The sequence below is a fragment of the Gopherus evgoodei genome, chromosome 21, assembly GCF_007399415.2.
Source record: "Gopherus evgoodei ecotype Sinaloan lineage chromosome 21, rGopEvg1_v1.p, whole genome shotgun sequence".
Classification (NCBI taxonomy): domain Eukaryota; kingdom Metazoa; phylum Chordata; order Testudines; family Testudinidae; genus Gopherus; species Gopherus evgoodei.
The window spans coordinates 1,651,146-1,674,056 of NC_044342.1; the positions used below are offsets into that span (position 1 = coordinate 1,651,146).

Genomic DNA, 22,911 nt, shown 5'->3' on the forward strand with positions numbered 1-22,911 from the left:
AGCATCCAACTGTGGTATCAGTAATTTATCATAATTCCTTTCTGTTTGAGAAAGAGGAAAATCAAGCTGCAAATAATCATAGTTACACAAAGTTGTGGGAGACTGTACAAATATTTTTTATATAATTATGGAGGTTGGGATTTTCATAGGACATAGGACTGAAAGGGACCTCCTGGGTCATTGAGTCTGATCCCCAGCTATGGTAGGCAGCCCTGTCAATTAATCCTGTTAGTAAATGTGTCAGGCTTTAACTAGTTAGGTTGTTTGTCCACATTATTTCTACCAGGAGGCTTTTCAGAACATCACTCGTCAATGGCTAGAAACATTCTTAATTTCCAGCCTAAATGTATCTGTGGCCAGTTTATTTCCATTTGTTTTTATGCCAATAGCGTCCTTTAGCTTCCACTGCTCTTCTCCCTCCCTGGTATTTACACCCCTGACATATTTGTTGAAGGCAATCAGGCCCCCTCTCAGCCTTGATTTAGGCTAAACAAGTCAAGCTCTTTTAGTCTTGTCTTGAAAGATAGGTTCTCCATTTACCTCTTCATCCCAGGAGCCCTTGTCTGCAATTTTTCCCATTTGAATGAGTCTTTCTTGAATTTGAGTGACCAGAATTGTACACAGTATTCCAGATGAGATTTTTCCAATGTTTTGTATGATGGCATTTATAATTGTCTATATCTAGCAGAAATATGTTACCTGATACATCTTAGAATCACGTGTTGTTTTCACAGACATGTCACATCAGTGGCTCATAGTCTTTCTGTGTTTTACTAATACACCATGGCCTTTTTTCTCCTCTCTCACTTTCAGCTGATGAGCTCACAGTTTATTTCAGAAGTCCGTGTTATGGGCTCCTCAGTCTACGACCTTTCACTTTATAATATTAAATTTCATCTCATTTCCATTACTCTGGCCCTCAATGTTATCCATTTCTTTCTGTATAGTATTCTGATCCTTCTCAGTATTAACAATGCCTCCCAACTCTGTGCCATGAGGAAATTTCATGCCACTCATGATAATATTAAATAAAATCAATCTCAAGACTGATCCTTGAGAAAGTCCAGCAGTAACCTAATTCAAGTCCAGTGATTCAGCTTTCATCAGAACCTGTTGTCTCCCTTTTACCCAGTTTCTTACCTACGTTAAAATTCTTGTACTAAACAAAGTCCTCTCCAATTTAACTAATATTTCCCATGTGCTACTATCTCAGATGCCTTGATGAAATGCAGACATTTTAGATTTAACCCAGTCTTCTTGTTTAATAATCAGTTATTTATAAAGGAAAGATATCATATTAGTCTGGCATGACTAACAGATATGTAGATATAGAGGGGGTATATGGGAATAGATAGAGGGTAATTTTACTTTACATATATCAAACTTATGTGTAGCCTTTCTTTTTAATTCTTAAGACGAAATATGCTGAAGAAGAGATGAAAAATGACACCTCCATGGCCAAATTTGTCCTCCTGGGATTCTCTAACTACACAGATACAAATCTCATTCTCTTTGTGGTGTTTCTATGCATTTACGTGATCACAGTGCTGGGAAACGTCCTCATCATCATCGTCATAAATGTCAATCCAGCCCTTCACACACCTATGTATTTCTTCCTCAGGAACCTGTCATTCCTGGAGGTCTGCTACACCTCGGTCACTCTGCCCAAGATGCTGGCCAACCTCCTCTCAGAAGACAAAACCATCTCCTTTGCTGGCTGTGCAGTACAGATGTATTTCTTTCTATTCTTTGCTGTTACTGAGTGCTTTCTCCTTGCGTCTATGGCATATGACCGCTACAGTGCCATATGCAACCCTCTGCGCTACACAGCCATCATGGACAAGAGAGTTTGCATCCAGCTGGCTATGAGCTCATGGATATGTGGCATCCTGGTGGCCCTGGGGCACACAACGTTTGTATTCACACTTCCTTTTTGTGGGTCCCACTTGATCAACCACTTCTTCTGTGAGATTCAGCCGGTGCTGAAGCTGGTGTGTAGGGACACCTACTGGAATGAGATCCAGATCATTGTGGCTGCTGCCTTCGTTCTCATGATGCCTTTCATGCTGATCCTGGTATCCTACATCTGTATCATATCCACCATCCTGAAAATGCAGTCCGCCGAAGGCAGGCGCAGAGCCTTCTCCACCTGCTCCTCGCACCTCATTGTTGTGACCTTGTTCTATGGGTCGGCCCTTATCATGTACGTGCGCCCCAAGTCCAGCTTTTCTCCAGATGTGACCAAATTACTCTCTCTGTTCTACTCAGTGGTGACTCCGATCTTGAACCCCATTATCTACAGCCTCAGGAACAAGGAGGTGAAAGATGCCTTGAGGAAAACAGGGATGAAGATGTTCCATCCACAAAAATAGACATTTTTCCTGCAACTGGATTATTTCCTGGGGAATATCTCTGCTCTCAAGAGACTCTACAGTGCTAAAGAGACCAAGAGACAGCTCAACATTACATAGCAATTTATCACATCAAACATAGTGTTGGTCTATTTTTTCTGAAATTTGTATTTCAATGAAATTTTTGCATTAAGATTTTGAACTTCAACAAATAAATATGTGAATCTTGTGGAAAACAAAAATAAAAAAAATGAAATTACATTGCTGCCTCCTCCCATGGTTTCACCAGTTCTAATTGAAGTATATCTGCAGTTCATAGACTCTCTCCCATACACATTTTAATTGGAGTTGGTTGAAACTTTCTGAGTTTCCCAAATATTTCTCCTCCCAAAAGTTAATGACAGAAATGGGTAGAGGAACTGGGAAACGTTTTGCAATTCTCTTTGCCCTCAGTAGATTAGTTCAATTTTTTAGAAATTTCCATTAAATTTCAAAAAATACTTACAAAGGAATTTCAGATATCTCAGAAAGAATGTCAACAATCACTGTCTCCCATTTGTCGATCTTTTCTAATTCAGCAACATCTCAGTTCTAGACCAGAATATCCTTAACCATAAGATTGCACATGGGTCATCTGAAGTCTAAGAGGAAACCTCTGTTGCTGGAAAACTCATTTTTATCATTCTCTGGTCCTGGGACATGCAAAATCATTAATCACAGCATCTTTCCTCCCAGGAATTCATTGTGAGTAAAGGCTACATCCAGTGGGATTTTTTTCTCCCTCTCACAAGACCTAACTTTTAGGTTCATAGAAAATGATCTGTATTCATAAAGTCTGGGTTAGGGGTCCAGGTTTCCTACACAATGAGTGGAGGTATATAGGTGCCAAATAATAGGATCCACAAAAGCCAGGATGGTGAGTGGGGAGCTGCCTAAACTAGCTAACAGGAGATACTGAAGAGAGCACTGTATGCTAAACCTTGCCCCTCAACAGAAGCCTGGCACCTAGGTCCAGGCTGAAGTGAAGTGCATATATTTGGTTGGGGTCTACAGCAGGAACTGTCTCATGGAGGTAGGTTCCTGAGGGGTTTCTTGCATGAAACAATGTAGGAGGAGTTGGTGCTGCAGCAGCGTCCTCATAACTTTTAGCTTGAGTCCCCCCAGTTCTATTCCCCCTCTGTCTGATGAGGATAAGGTATTTATAGAGGAGGTTTCCCACTTTACGGGTGAGTGCCTTAACCATTGAGCTGTGGGATATTCTGCTGGGGGATTCCTTCAGCCTTTCCTAGTGAATGAAGCTCTGCTTTACATAGATAATTAAAGAGTTGTCAGAGCAGGGCAGCTGGGTCCTGGGGCTGCCACCTTCCAAGGGTGTACATGAACCATCACACTAGAGAGTCATTTTCATGTGCTCTCTGGCCCAGTTAATATGCAAGCTTTTATTTAAAAAATGAAACAGCTGTAACAGGAGAGATTGAGGGGAACCTCTGTTGGAACATCCCATAGTCCAGTGTTTAGGACACTGCCCTAAGAGGCAGGAGATACATGTTCAAATCCTTTCTACTTGTTGTTTGTTAGCCAGTACAGCAGACGGTGATCAAACTACCCAAGAAGTCCACAGACTCAGTTCAAAGGTGAAGGCACTCAGCTTCGTTAACAATAGACTTGGCCTGGTGCTAGTTCCCCGGCTCAATGGTTACAGTTACAGTAACACACATATGCTCGTTACAATGGAAAAGCTCAGTGAGCAGCAGGACTTCCCACTCCCACCTAGGCCAGACTAAGCGTTAAGGTGAGGCATCCCAACACTTATAGACGGAGACAAGCAATCTGGGATAAACAATTTATGTGCCACATTACATGTTTCATGACGTTTGTTACCTCCTATTGTACCTTTCACCTGATGTTTCAGACAACACACCCCTATTCATCACTTCAGTCAAACCATTTTATCGTATTCTAGGCTGGGATGTTCTTGTGCTGGCCTGCTGGAATGTGTTTGTGTTTTAGTGATGTTAGCAATACCTGTGCCAAGTTCATGAACCGGACAGTGAACCTTCAGTGAGACATCTGTTTTGTAATGGGCCTGACTTTTGCTCATAGTCTGACTCTCGCTAACTGAGTTTTATATCAGCAGGGCCTGACTTCAGGTCAGACTTAGGCCTCATGCCAGGCCCCATGTTTCAGGCTCTCTATTTCCACCACACTTGTGAGGTAGAGGAGGACTAGAGCAGTGGCTGAGCCCTATGGCAACTGGGTATCCTAACGACTGCACTGAAAGTTATGAGGGCTGTCCTCCTCCTTGGCTGTTTTGTGTGGAGCTAGGCAGCCTACTGGATTGGGAGCCACAAGCAACGTTGGTGAAGCTATGCCTGTCTTTCCCAGTTAGTGGGTCACACTGGACCTTATGCATAATATAGTATTGATAGTACATAACATTTTTATTAAAAAAAAATAGAAAGATAAACAATTAAGATGGCTGACACTAAATGCATTAAAATCTGGCCAATTGTTAGATCTCAAAATGTAACTGGGAATCATCACTGAGTGAGAATGTGTGTAGCAGGGTTCCATACTAGTCAACATTTTTATCAATGACCCGGAAAAAAACCATAAAATCATTACTGCTAATATTTTCAGATGACACAAAAAATAGGGAAGTGGAAAATAATGAAGAAGATAAGTCATTGATTCTAAGAGGGCCAAATCTCTTGGTTAACAGTGCATAAGCAAACAATTTGCTTTTCAATGTAGCTAAATGTAAATATATATTTCTAGAAACAAAGAATGTTGGCCATACTTACAGGATGGGGGACTCTATTCTGGGAAACAGTGACAAAGAAAAATTTGTGGTGGTCAAAGTAGAAAATCAGCTGAACATGAGCTCCCAGTGCAATGCTGTAGCTAAAAGAGCTAATGTGATCCTGTGGTGCATAAAAAAAAGAATCTGGAACAGGAGTAGAGAGGTTATTTCACCACTGTATTTGCTATTGGGGTAACCACTGCTGAAATACTGGGTCTAGTTCTTCTGCCCACAATCCCAGAAGGTTATTAATAAGTTTGAGATGTTTCATAGAAGAGCACTGAAAAGGATTAAAGGATTAGAATACATGCCTTACAGTTATAGACTAAAGGAGTTCAGTCTATTTATCTTTAGAAAGATAAAATGAAGGGATGACTTGATCACAGTGTACAAGTATCCACATGAGGAACAAATATTTAATAATGGGCCCCTCAATTTAGAATAAAAAGATATAACATGATGGAATGTCTTAAAGTTAAATCTACACAACTTCAGACCGAAAGTAAGGCATACATTTTTAATAGATTCTTCATAACTGACTATTATAAAATCAGGATTAGGTGTTTTTCTACAAGATCTTCTCTATGAATTATTTTGGGGACGTTTTATGGCCTGTGCTCTACAGGTCAGACTAGGCAATCACAACAGTCCCTTCTGCTCTTGGAATATATTAATTCAGCCTTGGAAAGACACCCAAGTGCTCATGGCCAGAGCCAGACAGATAGGCACCTAGGGAACTTTGAAACAAAAAACTGAGCTGTTGAGTAAGTTCACATGCCTGCAGGGTTATTCAGTGGTGAGAGAGGGGTTTGTGAACACCTGTGATAGATAAATTTGGGATGTAGGCACCTAATATGCACCTAATTCTCTTTGTGAGTCTATCCCTTAGTCTTCCTCACAAGGAGAATATGTGTGTTAGGGTAATATTTTCACGGTATCATTGGCTTTCAGTAACAGACAGACTTTCAAAGGTATTCAGGTGCCTAACTCTCAGTCAAGTCACTGGGAGTTAGGCACTTAAATACCTTTAAAAACCATGGCCCTGGGTGCCTAAATCACTTTTGCACATGACACTTAAGCTGGCAAATCACTTAGATTATACAGAAAATGTTACCCCCATCATGAATAGGAGGGAAGGGTAGTAACCTTTATGCAGTATCATAAAATCCCTCCTTGGCAGCTGTACTGAATTGCCTTACCTGTAAGGTGTTAAGCAGTTTAAATAACCTAGCTGGCATCTGACCAGAAGGATCAATGAGGAAAGAAGATACTTTCAAATCTGCGGAGGAAGGATTTGTTTTTTGTTGTTCTCTTTTGTTGTTCCCTCTCTGGATGGAGAGAGAAGCCAAACAGGTATAATATATCCTAAAAATATACCTGGAATAATCCAACTAAAACCATAGAAACTGTGAGTAGGGCAAGAAGATGCATTAGATTATCTTTTGTTTTGGCTTGTGAATTTTCCAATGCCACAGAGGTTATTTTATTCCTGTTTTTGTAACTGTGAAGTTGAGCCCAGAAGGGAACCCTCTGTACTTTGAATCTTCTTATTATCCTGTAAAGTTACTTTCCATCCTGATTTTGCAGGTGTGATTCTTTTATTTTTTTCTTTATAAATAAAGTTCTTCTTTTAAGAACCTGATACATTTTTAGTGTCCTGAAGACAAAGGTCGGGTCTGTGTTCACATTGTTAAGACAATTAGTTGGTATATTATTCTCAAGCCTCCCCAGGAAAGGGGGTGAAAGGGTTTGGGGGGATATTTTGAGGTGATAGGGATTCCAAGTGACCCTTCCCTGAATTTTTGTGTAAATCACTTGGTGGTGGCAGCAATACCGTGCAAGGACAAGGAAAGGAATTTGTGCCTTGGGGAAGTTTTAATCTAAGATGGTAGAATATAAATTTAGGGGGTCTTTCATACAGGTCCCCACATCTGTACCCCAGAGTTCAGAGTGGAGGGGGGAACCCTGACATCGCCTATTAATTAGGGTCAAGTAAGGGTAATCTTATTCACCTTGAAAATAATGGGGCCTCTCTCAATGAAGGAACTATTCATTGTGTTTTAGGAATCCTCCCTTTGCCCCGGTAGAGGCGTCATTTATTGAAACCATTATGAGCTCAGTCCTGTAACTGTGATGTGTCGCAACCTTTCTGCCCTTGTCCTTGGGTGGGAATTGTATGCACTCAATGGTATTTTGCTGAAGGCAGCCTGCATTTGGACCAAATCCTGAGGTCCTTGCTTAGTTATGAGGCATGAAATTTGGAAGCTTAAGTGACAGCTGGATATCTGTCCAAAGACACAGAAATTCAATGCCATAGTCTATCCTTTTGAAATCATTAGATGTTTGACACTGATTTGAATGGGAGGAAGATTATTCGTTTAACAGTTATGTTATGGCTTCATATAATGGGTCCTCAGACGTATCGCAAAACCACATCCCTGGGGCTTCTAAAGAAGCTGTTAAATAGTACAGTTCCATCCGTGACTGAATTCTTTGATAATCACAGAGAAGGCTACAGAGTAGGTGAGACATTTTTTGACTTGACTAGAAATATGTTAATTTCCTCCGGATTATTCTAAAAGAGCTGACTCTAGATGAGGCATGTTAAATTCCTATTATTTCTTAAATGGAAATGTACTCTGTTTTAAATTTTAAAGCCATGATAATTATATCCCACTGTCTCTAAAGTCACAAGTGACTACACTGCTGTTAACAGCAGAACAGGTGGAAAATATTCCATCAGAATAATTTGCCATTAGAAAATACTGATTTGACTAAATCAAAATATTTTACATGGGAATACATTGCTTAGGTCTAAATGTTGATAGGATGTTATCAGAAAGTTTTGGCTATTCTATTCTAGTCAAAATGATACCATTGAAAGATATTATTTGAAAATGCCAAAATGATATTTTGCTACCTTTTTTAAATGAAATATTCCATGTGTTTATAAGGTTCCAACAAACTATTCTTGGAATTTTAAATTTTTTTAAGAAAACCTGTTGGTTCATCCTAATTTATAATCAAATGAAATTTTGAAATCATACATTTCCCCTGGGGTATAAATTTTGTTTTTTGAGCAAATGCAGTTAATAATATGAAAAATCAAATGGATCTCATTTCCCTGAGTTTACACCGATGAAACTAAATTGATTTCAATTAAATGACTGTGCACATGAGAAGACGGTATAGCTGTTAAGTCACCATAGCTTTCCTTCTGTTTTTTGACAGTAATTGAATTGATTGTAATAATTTATACAAGGATATACTGGGATATCGGTGGTTATTCAAGATTTACTTCCATGTTAGAAAGGAGAATCATGCCCTAAATAACTGTAATTTGAGAAAGAGATTTCAGAGTCTGTCAATATATTTATTCTATAAAAATACATGCTTGTATAATGCTGATAGATGCCAGTTGTCAGCAGGCAGGATTGAACTTGGGACCTCTGGAGCTTAGTGCATGATCCTCCACTGCAAGAGCTAAAAGCCAAGTTCCTTTTAGCTAAGGCTGTAGAGCAAACTTATTAATTTTGTTCTCACACTCTAAGTGGTCTCGGTGCCACTAGATGGGACAGAACACCATACCTAGGAGGTGTGTGGGTTAGACTTAGACTTTCAGTGGAACCTAAGGGTGTTAGGCACTCATCTCAATTTCAGGGAGGAACAGACCTCATATGATTTTATAAATAAAATAAAAACTGCACTCAATTATACTTATTCCTTTGTGATGTTCAAATTCAGGATGACAATAATCATTTACTAGCATCATCTAGATGTTCTACATAGGCACAGACACATGTTGTGATCTTCCTTACTGTAGCACAACATTGGTGCTTCTCACTTGGCTCCAGTGAAGCTACTCCTGATAAATCCTAGTGTAAGTAAGCTCAGCTTAAAAAAAACAAGTAAGGAGGCAATGACAGAGGTCTACACAAGTAAGGTCTACACAATCATGAGTGGTGTGCACTAAGCAAAAAGGGAAGCGATATTTACCCCTTCACATAATACAAGAACCAGGGGACACCCAATGAAATTAACAGGCAGTGGGTTTAAAACAAACAAAAGGAAATACTTCACACACTGGACAGTCAACCTGTGGAACTCATTGTCATGGAATGTTGTGAAGGTCAAAAGTATAACTGGGTTAAAAAAAGAATTAGGTAAGTGCATGGAAGATAGGTCCATCAGTGGCTATTAGTCAAAATGTTAAAGGATACAGCCCCATGCTTGGGATGTCCCTAAGCCAAATTTGGGACTAGAATATAGGGAAGTGATGGGCAACCTTTGGCCTGTGGGCCACCCACAGCCCTTCAGGGTAATCTGCTGTCAGGCTGCAAGATAGTTTGTTTACATTGACCTTCCTCAGGCATGGCCTCCCGCAGCTTCCAGTGGCCACGGTTCACCATTCCCAGCCAATGGGAGCTGCAGGAACTGGCGCGGGCCACATTGACATGCTGGCCACTGCTTTCCGCAGCTCCCATTGGCCAGGAATGGCAAACTGTGGCCACTGGTAGCTGCGGGCAACAATGCCTGCAAATGATCGATGTAAACAAACTGTTTCATGGCCCACCATCAGATTACCCTGAAAGGCCATGTGCGGAGGTTGCCCACTACTGATGTAGGGGATGCATCACTTCTTAAAAGCCCTGTTCTCTTCATTTCATCTGAATAATCTAGAACTGACCATTGTTAGAAAAGGAGATATTGGGGTAGATGGACCATTGGTCTGTCTCAGTATGATCCTTCTCATGTTCTTTTGTAAAAGTGAAATTGGTGGAAATAAAGTGGATTAGAAGAGATTTAGCATATGGGGAAAAGAGAAACATAAATGGGTAGATAAAGTGGGGTACAAATGTTACCCAGGGTGTTCAGAACCCACAGCAGTGGCAACTTAATTATTTCACTCCAAGTGGTGACAGGAATAAATCAATGGGAACACAGCAGTTCATCTGATCAAAAGATTAAAACAAGTAAGCATGCTTTAGTCTAAAACTGCAGTTTATTAGATTTAAGCACACAGACATAAGCAATAGGTTTAGAACATCCCAGATATTTACCTAAGTTCTGAGAGATGGTATTGAGTAATCAACCGTGGGTCAGCGCTGGCCAAACACGTCACTGACAGGGAGTAAATGTATCAGGAAAATTGTCTCCCCAAGGATAGACACAGAGGACTGCTCCAAAGTACATTATTATCTAGACTTCTTATAACTAACTTCTACAAAACACATAGATCATAATGACCATTACTGGATCATCACTTTCCCTAACTTTCAATAAACTTCTAATATCAGAGGCACCTTGACTCAAGGCTCTCCCTTCATGCATCTTCTTTCAGTCTATTTACTTTTCTATCCCCTCTTCCCATTCTGATTAGCAGTAACTGCAGCAAGTTTTGACCTTCCTCTAAAAGCCTGTTTTTAAATTAACCCTTAACTATGTGTCCTATTTCAGTAATTCATGGCAGCTGATTGCACATAATATGGTTGTAATTAGCTTGATCAGATTCTGGAGTATACACACCTCTCAAATCCAAGGTAACACAAACAGAGGTGAAGGAGTGAAGAAAGAGCAGATAAAGTAAATGAGATGAGGATTATGGGCAATGAAGTCAATGGACTGTTGTTGGTCTCATGGAAAAGAGAGGAGAAGCAGGCCATCTCTGCAACACAGTGCATAACATAACTCCTCACATGTATTTTCCATGTAGTTAGATGGAATTGCCATGCAGTGAAATTATGATAAGTGAATCTATATTCTCAGATTATCTATATCAGTCTAACTTCAATGATTGTGCCACACACCAGCCAAGAATAACACAAATGGTGGTATATTAATTTTATGTTTCTTTATTTTAACATAAGGCTCCAAGAAACTAGAAGGCAGATTTTGATGTCTGTTCCATCAGTGCAAATCGATTGAAACTGATTCTGATCACACCAGTGTTTTATCCAATTATAAATTCATTGTTCTCAGTTACCCTCCTTCTGATACTGGTATGAAACAGATCATTTCCATTGAGGTGAGAAACATACACCAATATAAAGATGGTCTAACTGAGAGGAGAATGGGAATTGTTGACTTTAGTAAACTTACTCAGGATTTATAGATTTGTGACAGGAGAATCTGACCAAAATTATATTGGGCCTGAGCCATATAATATGGACAGAGTGATGGATGCATGGAGAAAAAGGTGAAAAGACAGAGACAGATAGATAGATAGATTATGCCAATTTGTCTTGATTTAAAGTATCAAACTAACATGTCATTTTTCTTTTTAATTCTCAAGATGAAATATGCTGAGGAAGAAAATGAGAAAAAACAGCTCTGTGACTGAGTTTGTCATACTGGGATTCTCTAATCACCCAGACACGAGTTTCATTTATTTTGTGTTATTTCTGTGCATTTACATCATCACAGTGCTAGGCAACATCCTCATCATTATCATCATCAATGTTGATCCGTCCCTTCACACCCCCATGTATTTCTTCCTCAGGAACTTGTCCTTCCTGGATATCTGCTACACCTCAGTCATCCTGCCCAAGGTATTGTCCAACCTCCTGTCAGAGAATAAAGCCATCTCCCTTGCTGGTTGTGCAGTACAGATGTATTTCTTTCTATTCTTTGGTGTTACTGAATGCTGCCTCCTTGCATCTATGGCGTATGACCGCTACAGTGCTATATGCAAACCACTGCAATACATGACCATCATGAATAAGAGGGTTTGCATCCAGCTGACAGGTGGCTCGTGTATCTGTGGCACCCTGGTGGCTGTGGGACACACAACCTTCGTCTTCACACTTCCCTTCTGTGGGTACAATGTGATCAACCACTTCTTCTGTGAGATCCAGCCAGTGCTGAAGCTGGTGTGCGGGAACACCTACTGGATTGAGATCCAGATCTCTGTGGGTGCTGCCTTTGTCCTCATGATGCCTTTCATGCTGACCCTGGTGTCCTACATCTGTATCATCTCCACCACCCTTAAAATTAAGTCCGCCGAAGGCAAGCGCAGAGCCTTCTCCACCTGCTCCTCACACCTCATTGTGGTGACGTTGTTCTACGGGACGGCCCTTATCGTGTATGTGCGTCCCAAGTCCAGCTTCTCTCCAGATGTGAACAAGTTACTCTCTCTGTTCTACTCAGTGGTGACTCCAATCTTGAACCCCATTATCTACAGCCTCAGGAACAAGGAGGTGAAAGATGCCTTGAGGAAAACAGGGATGAAGGTATTTCATCCACAAAAATAGATATTTTTTTCTCCAGCTAGATTATTCCCTGGGGAATATCCCAGCTCTCAAGGGAATCTATATTGCTAAAGAGACCAAGAGATAGTTCAGCATTACAAATAAATTTATCTAATCAAATGTACTGCTGATCAACTTTTTCTGAAATTTGTATTAAATGACATTTTTTCTTTACAAATTTGAATTTGAACAAAATAAATGAGGATTTTATTCTATTCCCTAACAGAATAAAAATCTGGCCTAAAAATATGTGCATCTTCTAGGAAAGAAAAGAATATGAAAGTACATTGCTTCCTCTTCCCATAGTTTGATGATTTCCAATTCAAATATTTCTGCCTTTTATATAAAAATCTCTCATATTTCAAGTAGAATTGATTGAAATTTTCTAAGTTTCCCAAATATTTCTCTTCTCAAATGCTAAAGACAAAAACATGCATTGGATAGAATAGCTTGAAAATGTTTTGCTATTATTTTTTCACCCTCAGTAGAGGTAAGTAAATTTTTTAGAACTTTGTAATTAATTTTAAAAAATACTTTCCAAGAAATTTCAGATATCTAAAAAACCATGTTATTAATCATTCTCTCCAAATTTTCAATACATTCTAATTCAGAAACATTTCAGTTCTAGACTAGAATGCCATTTATAATAGGATCATACATGGGATATCTGAAGTCTAAGAGGAAATCTGCATTGCTGGTTATAGCATATTTGTTGTTCTTTCATCCTGGAACATGGAAAACCATTAACCACAGCATTTTTTTTTCACCACGAACTCACTGTTCATCAAGGGTACATCCAGCATGAAGAATCTGTCTCTTTCTCACAACACCTAATTTTTAGGTCTACAGAAAATCATTGGAATTCACAAAGCATGGGTTTGGGGTTCAAGTTCGCTACACAATGAGGGGAGGGAGATAAGCACAAGTGAATGGGATCCGCAAAAGCCAGGAGGTTGGGTGGGGAGCTGACTAAACTAGCTACAGGAACTCTTCATTTAAAGTCGGCCTGGTTAATGTTGTTTCAATGTTAAGTTGCTGATCAATTAGGGAACATGCTCGTTTATAGCTGTGCAATGCTTCCTCCTAAAATTGTTTGGCAGCTGCCTCTTTTGTCCACTGATTGCAGGAAGCGCAGTCCTTTGCAGCTAGCTGGTGGGTGGTTGGAACCAGGGTGGACCAGAAGCTCCCCTATCAGCTCCCCCTATCAGCTCTCCACTTCCCTAAGTTCCCTGTGCACAGGGCCAGTGCAAGGATGTTTCACGCCCTAGGCAAAATTTCCACCTTGTGCCCTTCCCTGTCCCCGAGCCCCCACCCTGAGGCCCCAACCCCTGCAGCAGCTCCCCCCCTCCGCCCTGAGGCATCCTCCTGCCCCAGTTCACGCCTGCCCCGCCTCCTCCCGGAGCATGCCGTGGCTGCTTGACTTCTCCCTCCTCCCAGGCTTGCGGCGCCAATCAGCTTAGGCGCCGCAAGCCTGGGAGGCGGGAGAAGTCAAGCAGACATAGCGTGATCGGGGAGGAGGTGGGGCAGGGGTGAGCTGGGGCAGGGAGTTCCCCTGCGTGCCCCCACTCCCACTTGCTGCAGGCAGCCCTCCCTGCGCTCCCCTGCCCCAGCTCCCACCACCTAAATGCTGGCGGCAACTGGCGTGGCTGAAGATCCAGCTGCCGTGGTCGCTGCCGAAGAAAATGCAGCCCCCCAAATCCTAGTGCCCTAGGCGACTGCCTAGATCACCTAAATGGTTGCACCGGCCCTGCCTGTGCAGCAGCTGTCCCTCCTCCCACTGCCATGTGCTGCTCCTACCCTCTGCCGTGGAGCTGCTCCCAGAGACTCCTGCTTGCTGTATGTGGGGAGGGAGGAAAAGGGGGGCTAATGTCAGGGTGTCTTCCCTTCCCCCCTGCTCCTGCACCCCACTTACCCCATCTTCCATAGAGCAGGGGGACACACCACGGAGGGAGGGAGTGTCTAGGCAGTAGCTAGTGTCTCAGGTTCCAGCAAACTGGTTTCATTAACAAGGCTGTATACTTAAGCCTGAGGTCATCTACTTAAAGGGGAAATACAATTTTTTTTCTCTCAGACACAGGGTGTGTGTCTCTGTCTGCCCTCCCACCTTTCCTACTGCATTCTAGAGTGTTGTGAGAGCTAATCCTTTAGGTCTCAGTCAATTGCTGTCAATATGATGGGGGCTAATTCAATATGATGGGGGCTAATTTAGCTACAAGAAGTCAGGAAAAAGATCTTGAAGTCATTGTGGACAGTTCTCTGAAGATGTCCATGCAGTGTGCAGAGGCAGTCAAAAAAAAAAAAAAGCAAACAGGATGTTAGGAATTATTAAAAAGGGGATAGAGAATAATACTAAGAGTATATTATTGCCCTTGCATAAATCCATGGTACGTCCACATCTTGAATACTGCATACAGATGCGGTCTCCTGATCTCAAAAAAGATATACTGGCACTGGAAAAGGTTCAGAAAAGGGCAACTAAAATGATTAGGGGTTTGGAGAGGGTCCCATTTGAGGAGAGATTAAAGACAGTAGGATTCTTCAGCTTGGAAAAGAGGAGACTAAGGGGTGATATGATAGAGGTATATAAAATCATGAGTGATGTGGAGAAAGTGGATAAGGAAAAGTTATTTACTTATTCTCATAATACAAGAACTAGGGGCCACCAAATGAAATTAATAGGCAGCAGATTTAAAACAAATAAAAGGAAGTTCTTCTTCACGCAGCGCACAATCAACTTATGGAAATCCTTACCTGAGGAGGTTGTGAAGGCTAGGGACTATAACACCATTTAAAAGAGAACTGGACAAATTCATGGTGGTTAAGTCTATAAACGGCTATTAGCCAGGATGGGTAAGGAAATGTGTCCCTAGCCTCTGTTTGTCAGAGGATGGAGATGGATGGCAGAAGAGAGATCACTTGATCATTGCCTGTTAGGTTCACTCCCTCTGGGGAACCTGGCATTGGCCACTGTCGGTAGACAGGCTAGATGGACCTTTGGTCTAATCTAGTACGGCCATTCTTATGTTCTCCAAGTCAACCAGGCTTCACAATCATCATCACTGGGTACCAGTATTAAATTGTTTGTTTAAAACTTATACTGCATGTATGTGTGTGAGTGTGTGTCTTCTGTCTGGTGAAAAAAATTTCCCTGGAACCTAACCCCCCTATTTACATTAATTCTTATGGGGAAATTGGATTTGCTTAACATCATTTTGGTTAAAGTTGCATTTTTCAGGAACTTAACTACAATGTTAAGTGAGGACTTCCTGTACTAAACTAGCAGATGCTGAGCTGAGGCGTGTGTGCTAAGCCCTGCCCCTCAACAGGAGCCTGTACCTAGGTCCGGGCTGAAGTGAAATGCCTATCTCTGCTTGTGATGTACAGTGATTTCTTGCAAGAAACAAGGAGGAGGAGTTAGATGCAGTAGCAGTTGCCCCATAACTTTTAGCTTAGAGGCTAGGGTACTAAACTCGGAGCTGGGAGACCCCCACACACAGTTCATTTCCCCATGTGTGTGAAGAAAAGGGATTTGTAGAGGAGGTTTCCACCTTCCAGATGAGTGCCTTAACCACTGAGCTCTGGGATATTCTGTTGTGGGGTTCCCTCAACCTCACCTGTTCAATGGAGTTCTAATTTACAGAAATAATTAAACAGTCATCAGAGGTGGACAGCTAGGTCTGGGATTTGACACTTTCCAGGGGAGAAGCCCAAGCACCACTCTAGGTAGAGTTTCTCATACACTATCTGACCCAATGAATATACAAATATTTATCAAAAAAGGACTGAGAGGTCGGAAATGACTGCTCAAATTATTTGCCCTGGTCAAGGGGAAGGGGAATTGAACAAGGGCTGTCCCATACCCCAGGTGGGTATCCTAGATGTAGGCACCCTCTACTAGTGAGGACTCTGAAGTGACTTGGGATTGTTCCAGTTGGGAAGATCCTGAATGCGGTAATCCAGTCTTGGAGACTACAAGTCCTATTATGTTTTAGGGAAGGGAGAGAAACTTCTACTTCCAGGGGATGCAGGGAGAGTATGTGGTGGGCTCCATCTTGATGGGGATGCTAGATCCTGGTTTGGGGTGGGGGGATGAGATTTCTTTGGTGGAGCTCCTTCCCATTCAGGAGCTGCTGCTAGAAAGCCAGAGGCTGCTATTGAGACTCTGCTGGGACTTTGACCTATCAGAGAACCATGGGAGCTATTGCTGGGCTTCATTGGAGCCAGAGAAGACTGTTGCTGTGCCAAGAATTGACTGAGGTTGCCCTGCCATGAAGGCAGCTCTGCTGTTTGGGAAAGTGCTTGCAAGGGAAGAGGACTGTAAAGAAGCAAAGTGACTGTAAAGCATTTCCCAAGTTTGAGACGAAATTAAGAGGTGTTATCATCCAACTAGGTCCTAGGGTTACTGATCTCTGGTTATACCAACTAGCACTTTCAGAGGGCTTCTGCAGCTTGTAATGATCCCATGTTAGCATCTGTCTGCCCCTTGTTGCCAGGGCTGGATGGCTTTATTGGACCAGCAGAGTGTTGTCCCCAGCTTCAGCATCTTCTAGCACACCCACACAAGCAAGTGTCTGGAACTCTGAAGTTGAGAGGAGTGCACACTTGGGATGGAGGGGGGAGTGTGGGGCTGGTGCCAATGCAAATGTAAACTGGTTAAGTTTCATGTACTGCTGCAAACTGTATGTATCGATTTATTGAAGCGACTCCTGCTGTTTTAAATTGGTTGGGATATTTTAATTAATCTCAGCCTGTTATATAACATTTTCTTAAGTTGTTAACTAAAGGTGTGTTTATTCTAATCTAAGTATATATTGTTTATAATTGGAAACTTTGAGTAAGACCCATTGCACAGATTAGCTCAGGTTTCTTCCTGGAGGTTCCCAAGGTATGCCGTTGAGTGGGTACAGGGCCCAGCCAGGTTGGAGAACCACCAAGATTCTTTCTTAGCCGGTTTGTGGGATGCACTGAGACTTGTGCACAACATTGTCTTCGTACTGCACCACATTTTTATTTGAAAAAATTGAACAACATAAAATTAAGACAGCTCACATTAAATGGATTAAAAACTGGCTAACTGTTATATGTCAAAATGTACCTGTAAACTAGGAATCATCATAGAGTGGAACTGTGTCTGCAGGGGTCAGTATTTAGCCCTACACCAAACAAAATGTTCCCCAATGACCTGGATAATATTTGCAGGTGAATGAAGAGGATAGGTCACTGATTCTGAGAGATCTGAATCTCTTGGTTAACTGTGCACAAACAATTTGCTTTTCAATATGGCTAAATGTAAATGCATACTTCTAGGAGCAAAGAATGCTGGACATACTTACAAGATGGGGGACTCTATCTGAGGAAACAGTGACTGTGGAAAAGATTTGGGGGTCATAGTGGGAAATCAGCTGAACATAGAATCATAGAACTGGAATGGACCTTGAGAGGTCATCTAGTCTGGTCCCCACCACTCAAGGCAGGACTCAATATTCTAGAGCATCCCTGACTGGTGTTTGTCCAAACTGCTCTTTAAAATCCCCAATGATGGAGATTCCACAAACTCCCTAGTCAATTTATTCCAATGCTTAATCACTTTGACAGTTAGGAAGTTTTTCCTAATGACCAACCTAAACTGCCCTTGCTGCAATTTAAGTCCATTGCTTTTTGTCCTATCCTCAGAGGTAAAGAAGAACAATTTCTCCCCTTGAAACAAGCTTTTATGTACTTGAAAACTTCTCTTCTCCAGACTAAACAAACCTATTTTTTGTTCAATCTTCACTCATAGGTCATGTTTCCTAGACCTTTAATGATTTTTGTTGCGCTTCTCTGGAATTTCTCCAATTTGTTCACATCTTTCCTGAAATGTGGCACCCAGAACTGGACACAATACTAGAGTTGAGCAAGGAGCAGAGCAGAAGGATTACTTCTCGTGTCTTGCTTATAGTACTCCTGCTAATACATCCCAGAATGATGAGAGGTTTTTTTCAACAGCATTATACTGTTGACTCATATTTAGCTTGTGATCCACTGTGAACTCCAGATCCCTTTCCACAATACTTCTTCCTAGGCAGTCATTTCCCATTTTGTATGTGTGCAACTGATAGTTCTTTCCTACGTGAAGTACTTTGCATTTGTCCTTATTGAATTTCATCCTATTTACTTCAGACCATTTCTCCGGTTTGTCCAAATCATTTTGAATTTTCATCCTATCCTTCAAAGTGCTTGCAATCCCTCCCAGCTTGGTATCATCCACAAACTTTATAAGTGTACTCTCTATGCCATTACCCAAATCATTGATGAAGATATTACACAGAATTGTACCCAGAACCAATCGCTGTGGGATGCCACTCATTATGCACATCCAGTATGACTGTGAACCACAGATAACTACTCTCTGGGAACGATTTTCCAACTAGTTATGCACTCACCTTATAGTAGCTCCATCTAGGTTGTATTTCCTTAGTTTGTTTATGAGAACATCTTGTGATACAGTATCAGAAGTCTTATTAAAGTCAAGATATGCCACATCTACTGCTTCCCCCACATCCACAGGGCTTGTTACCCTGTCAAAGAAAGCTATCAGATTGGTTTGACACGATCTGTTCTTGAGAAATCCATGCTGACAGTTATTTATCACCTTATTATCTTCCAGGTGTTTGCAAATTGATTGCTTAATTATTTGCTCCATTATCTTTCTGGGTACAGAATGAGCTCCCAGTATGATGGACAAAAGAACTAATTCCATCCTGTAATGTATAAACAATGAAATCTTGAGTAGGAGTAGAGAGGTTATTTCATCACAGTATTTGCTTCTGTTGTGACCACTGATGAAATACCATGTCTAGTTCTTCTGTCCACAATTCCATAAGGCTATTGATAAATTTGAGAGGTTTCAGAGAAGAGCCATGAAAATTATTTAAGGGTTAGAAAACCTACCTTATAGTGATAGACTATATGAGCTCAATCTGTTTAGCTTTAGAAAGAGAAAATTTATGGGTGACCTGATTACAGTGTACAAGTATCTACATGGGGAACAAGTATATAATGATGGGCTCTTCAAACTAGAATCAAAAGTTCTCACATGATCCAATAACTAGAATTTGCAATAAGACAAATTCAGACCAGAAATAGTGTGTCACATTTTTAACGGAGGAGGTAATTAACCATTGGAACAATTAAACAAGAGTCATGGTGGATTGTCCCTCACTGACAATTTTAAAATCAAGGTTGGATGTGTCTGAAAAAAAGATCTGTTCTATGAATTATTTTGGGGAAGTTCTGTGGACTGTGTCATACAAGAGGTCAGACTGTGATCATCACAGATCATCACAATCGTTCTTATGTTCTTGGAATCTTTGAATCCAGAGGCCTAGAGAGAGGCTGCTCTGCTCACGCTCAGAGCCTTATAACCAGGTACTTAAGGAATGTTGACACCAAGAAACTGAGGTTCCTCCAGGATTTTGTGAATATCAGTGGTAGCTGAATCTGGGACTTAGGCCTCTAAAGTATCAGTTAAGATAAGTCCAGACTACCTTTGTGAATCTAACCCTAACTCTCCCTCACAATGAGAATATGAGTTGTGGGGTAATGTTTCCATTGACTTACTTTAAAGGCCAGATTTTCAAAGATATTCAGGTCATTCAGGTGCCTAATTCTGAGTCAAGTCAAAGGGAATTAGGAAGGTACATACCTTGATAAACATGGGCCCAGCTGCCTAAGTCACTTTCAAAACTGGTACTTAAGCTTGTAAATCAAAAAGATGTTTCAAAAATTATTTAGATTAGATTGGTTATCAGACTTCACCCTTGATTAATTAGGAGCAGGTTCTGGCAATCTTATTCACGCTGAAAATAATGGGGCTTCTGCAGATGAAGGAACAATTTATTGTTTTTAAGAATCTTCCCTTTGCCCATTTGAAGTTGTCATTTGTTGAAAGCAGCATTGGCTCAGTCCATTAATTGTGATGTGATGTGAGCATTGTGCCATTGTCCTTGGGTGGGAATTGCAAGTACTCAGCGGCATTTTGCTGGAGGCGTCCTGCACTTGAACCAAACCCTGAGGTCCCTGTAGGGTATGAGAGGTGGAATTTGGAAATGTGTCTATGGATTTAGGAGCCTAAGTGCCAGCTGGATATCTGTCCCAAAAATGCAAAATATTCAATGCTGTATTCTACTCTGTTGAAATCATTAGATGTTTATCACTAATTTCAGGAGAAGAAAGAGTACAGTATTCCCATTATAATGATGTTATCACTTCATGTAATGAGACATCCGAGGTGTACCAAACCCCAGGTCCCTGGGGCTTATAAAGAAGCTGTTAAATATTGAAGTTCAATCCATGACTGAATTCTTTGGTAACTACAGAGAGGAGATGAATGTGGGACACAGAGCAGGTGAGAAATTCCTTGATTTGTCCAGAGTTATGTATATTTCCTTTGGATTCCTCTAAGTGATCTCAATCTAGATGAGTCCTGTGAAATCCCTATTATTTCTTAAGTTGAAATGTGCTCTGTTTAAAAGCCCTGAGTTCAATCCCACCTAGCGTAAATGCTGGGTAACTCTACTGCAGTTAATTGTAGAACTGTTTGAAAATATTCCAGCACAACAATTTTCCATCAGAAAATGCTGGTTGGATGGAACCAAAGCCTTTTACATGGGAATATACTGATTTTGTCTACATTTTGAAATAACATTATCAAAATGTTTTGTCTATTCTATTCTTTTCTATTCTGTTCCAGTTAAAACGATAACTCTGAGAGATATTATTTGACCTTATTAAAATGAAACATTTTTACATTACTGAAATGAAACATTCTAACATGCTTGTAAGGTTCAAAGAATTTTTTTTGATTATATCATTCTTCATTTAAAAAAAACTCTGAACATTTGCCTTTCATCTTGATTTGTGATTTAGTGAAATATTGAAAACTTAGCATTTACCATGGGTCATAAACAGAAGAAACATGCCCTAAATAATTGTAGATTGACAAAGACATTTGAGAAACTGTCAAAATATTTATTCAGTTAAATTTGAGACTTCCAAACGAGCATAAGGAAGTTAAATTTCAGTGACGAGTAGGCCTCATACAGATGATAAAATAAAACAAAATAAAAATAAAAACTGCACTCAGTAACACTGATTCCTTTTTAAAGTACACTTTCAAGAGAACAGTAATCTTTTCCAAGCATAATCTACATGTCTTTCATCAAGTCTTTGTCTTCACTGGTGGCACTGGGTATGGTACAGGACTATGTCTATATCTATATGCCACAATGAAAGGAAGTCCGTGATCACAGTTCAGTGTGTAGTTATTAGGACTGTTGATTAATCACAGTTAACTCACATGATTAACTCAAAAAAATGAAGTGGGATTAAAAAAATAATTGTGATTAATTGCATTGTTAAACAAAAGAATACCAACTGAAATTTATTAAATTTTTTTGATGTTTTTTGCATTTTCAAATATATTGATTTCTGTTACAACACAGAATGCAAAGTCTACAGTGCTTACTTTATATTATTATTTTTGATTACAAATAGTTGCATGTGAAATGATAAACAAAATAAATAGTATTTTTCAATTCAGCTCATACAAGTACTGTAGTGCAATCTCTTTATTATGAAAGTGTAACTTCGAAATGTAGATTTTTTTGTTCCATAACTGCACTCAAAACCAAAACAATGTAAAACTTTAGAGCCCACAAGTCCATTCAGTCCTACTTGTTCAGCCAATTGCTAAAACAAACAAGATTTTTTTTTACATTTATGGGAGATACTGCTCACTGCATCTTATTTACAATGTCATCTGTAAGTGAGAACAGGTGTTTGCATGGCAATTTTGTAGCTGGCACTGGAAAGTATTTACTTGCCAGATATGCTAAACAGTCATATGCCCCTTCATGCTTTGGCCAATATTCCAGAGGACATGCTTCCATGCTGATGATGCTCATTAAAAAAAAAATACATTAATTAAATTTATGATTGAACTCCTTGAGGGAGAACTGTATGTCTCCTCTTCTGTTTTACTTGTATTCTGCCATATATTTCATATTCTTGCCATCTCAGATGATGACCCAGCACGTTTGTTTTAAGAACACTTTCACAGCAGATTTGACAAAACACAAAGAAGATACCAATGTGAGTTTTCTAAGAATAGATACAGCACTTGACTCAAGGTTTAAGAATCTGAAGTGCCTTCCAAAATCTCAGCTGTGTGGAGAATGTTTTCAGATGTCTTAAAAGAGCAACACTCTAATGAAGAAACTACAGAACCCAAACCACCAAAAAAGAAAATCCACCTTATGCTGGTGGCATCTGACTCAGATAATGAAAATGAACATGGGTTGGTCTGCTCTGCTTTGGACGGTTATTGAGCAGAACCCGTCATTAACATGGACACATGTCCCCTGGAATGGTGGTTGCAGCATGAAGGGACATATGAAGTGCATCTGCACATAAATATCTTGCGATGCTGGCTACAACAGATCCATGCAAATGCCTGTTCTCACTTTCAGGT

At 40.5% G+C, this 22,911-nt stretch overlaps 2 protein-coding genes across 2 annotated transcripts; both read left to right on the forward strand.

Annotated features, from left to right (window-relative positions):
• Positions 1-1,436: 1,436 nt before the first annotated feature.
• LOC115638378 (olfactory receptor 10C1-like) lies at positions 1,437-5,521 on the forward strand. Its single transcript, XM_030539971.1, has 2 exons — positions 1,437-2,346; positions 5,391-5,521. Exons 1-2 carry the CDS (start codon positions 1,437-1,439, stop codon positions 5,519-5,521), a joined length of 1,041 nt encoding a protein of 346 aa, XP_030395831.1.
• A 5,947-nt stretch (positions 5,522-11,468) lies between these two features.
• Positions 11,469-12,404, forward strand: LOC115638379 (olfactory receptor 10C1-like). The gene has a single exon (XM_030539972.1). It carries the CDS (start codon positions 11,469-11,471, stop codon positions 12,402-12,404), a length of 936 nt encoding a protein of 311 aa, XP_030395832.1.
• Positions 12,405-22,911: the final 10,507 nt, after the last annotated feature.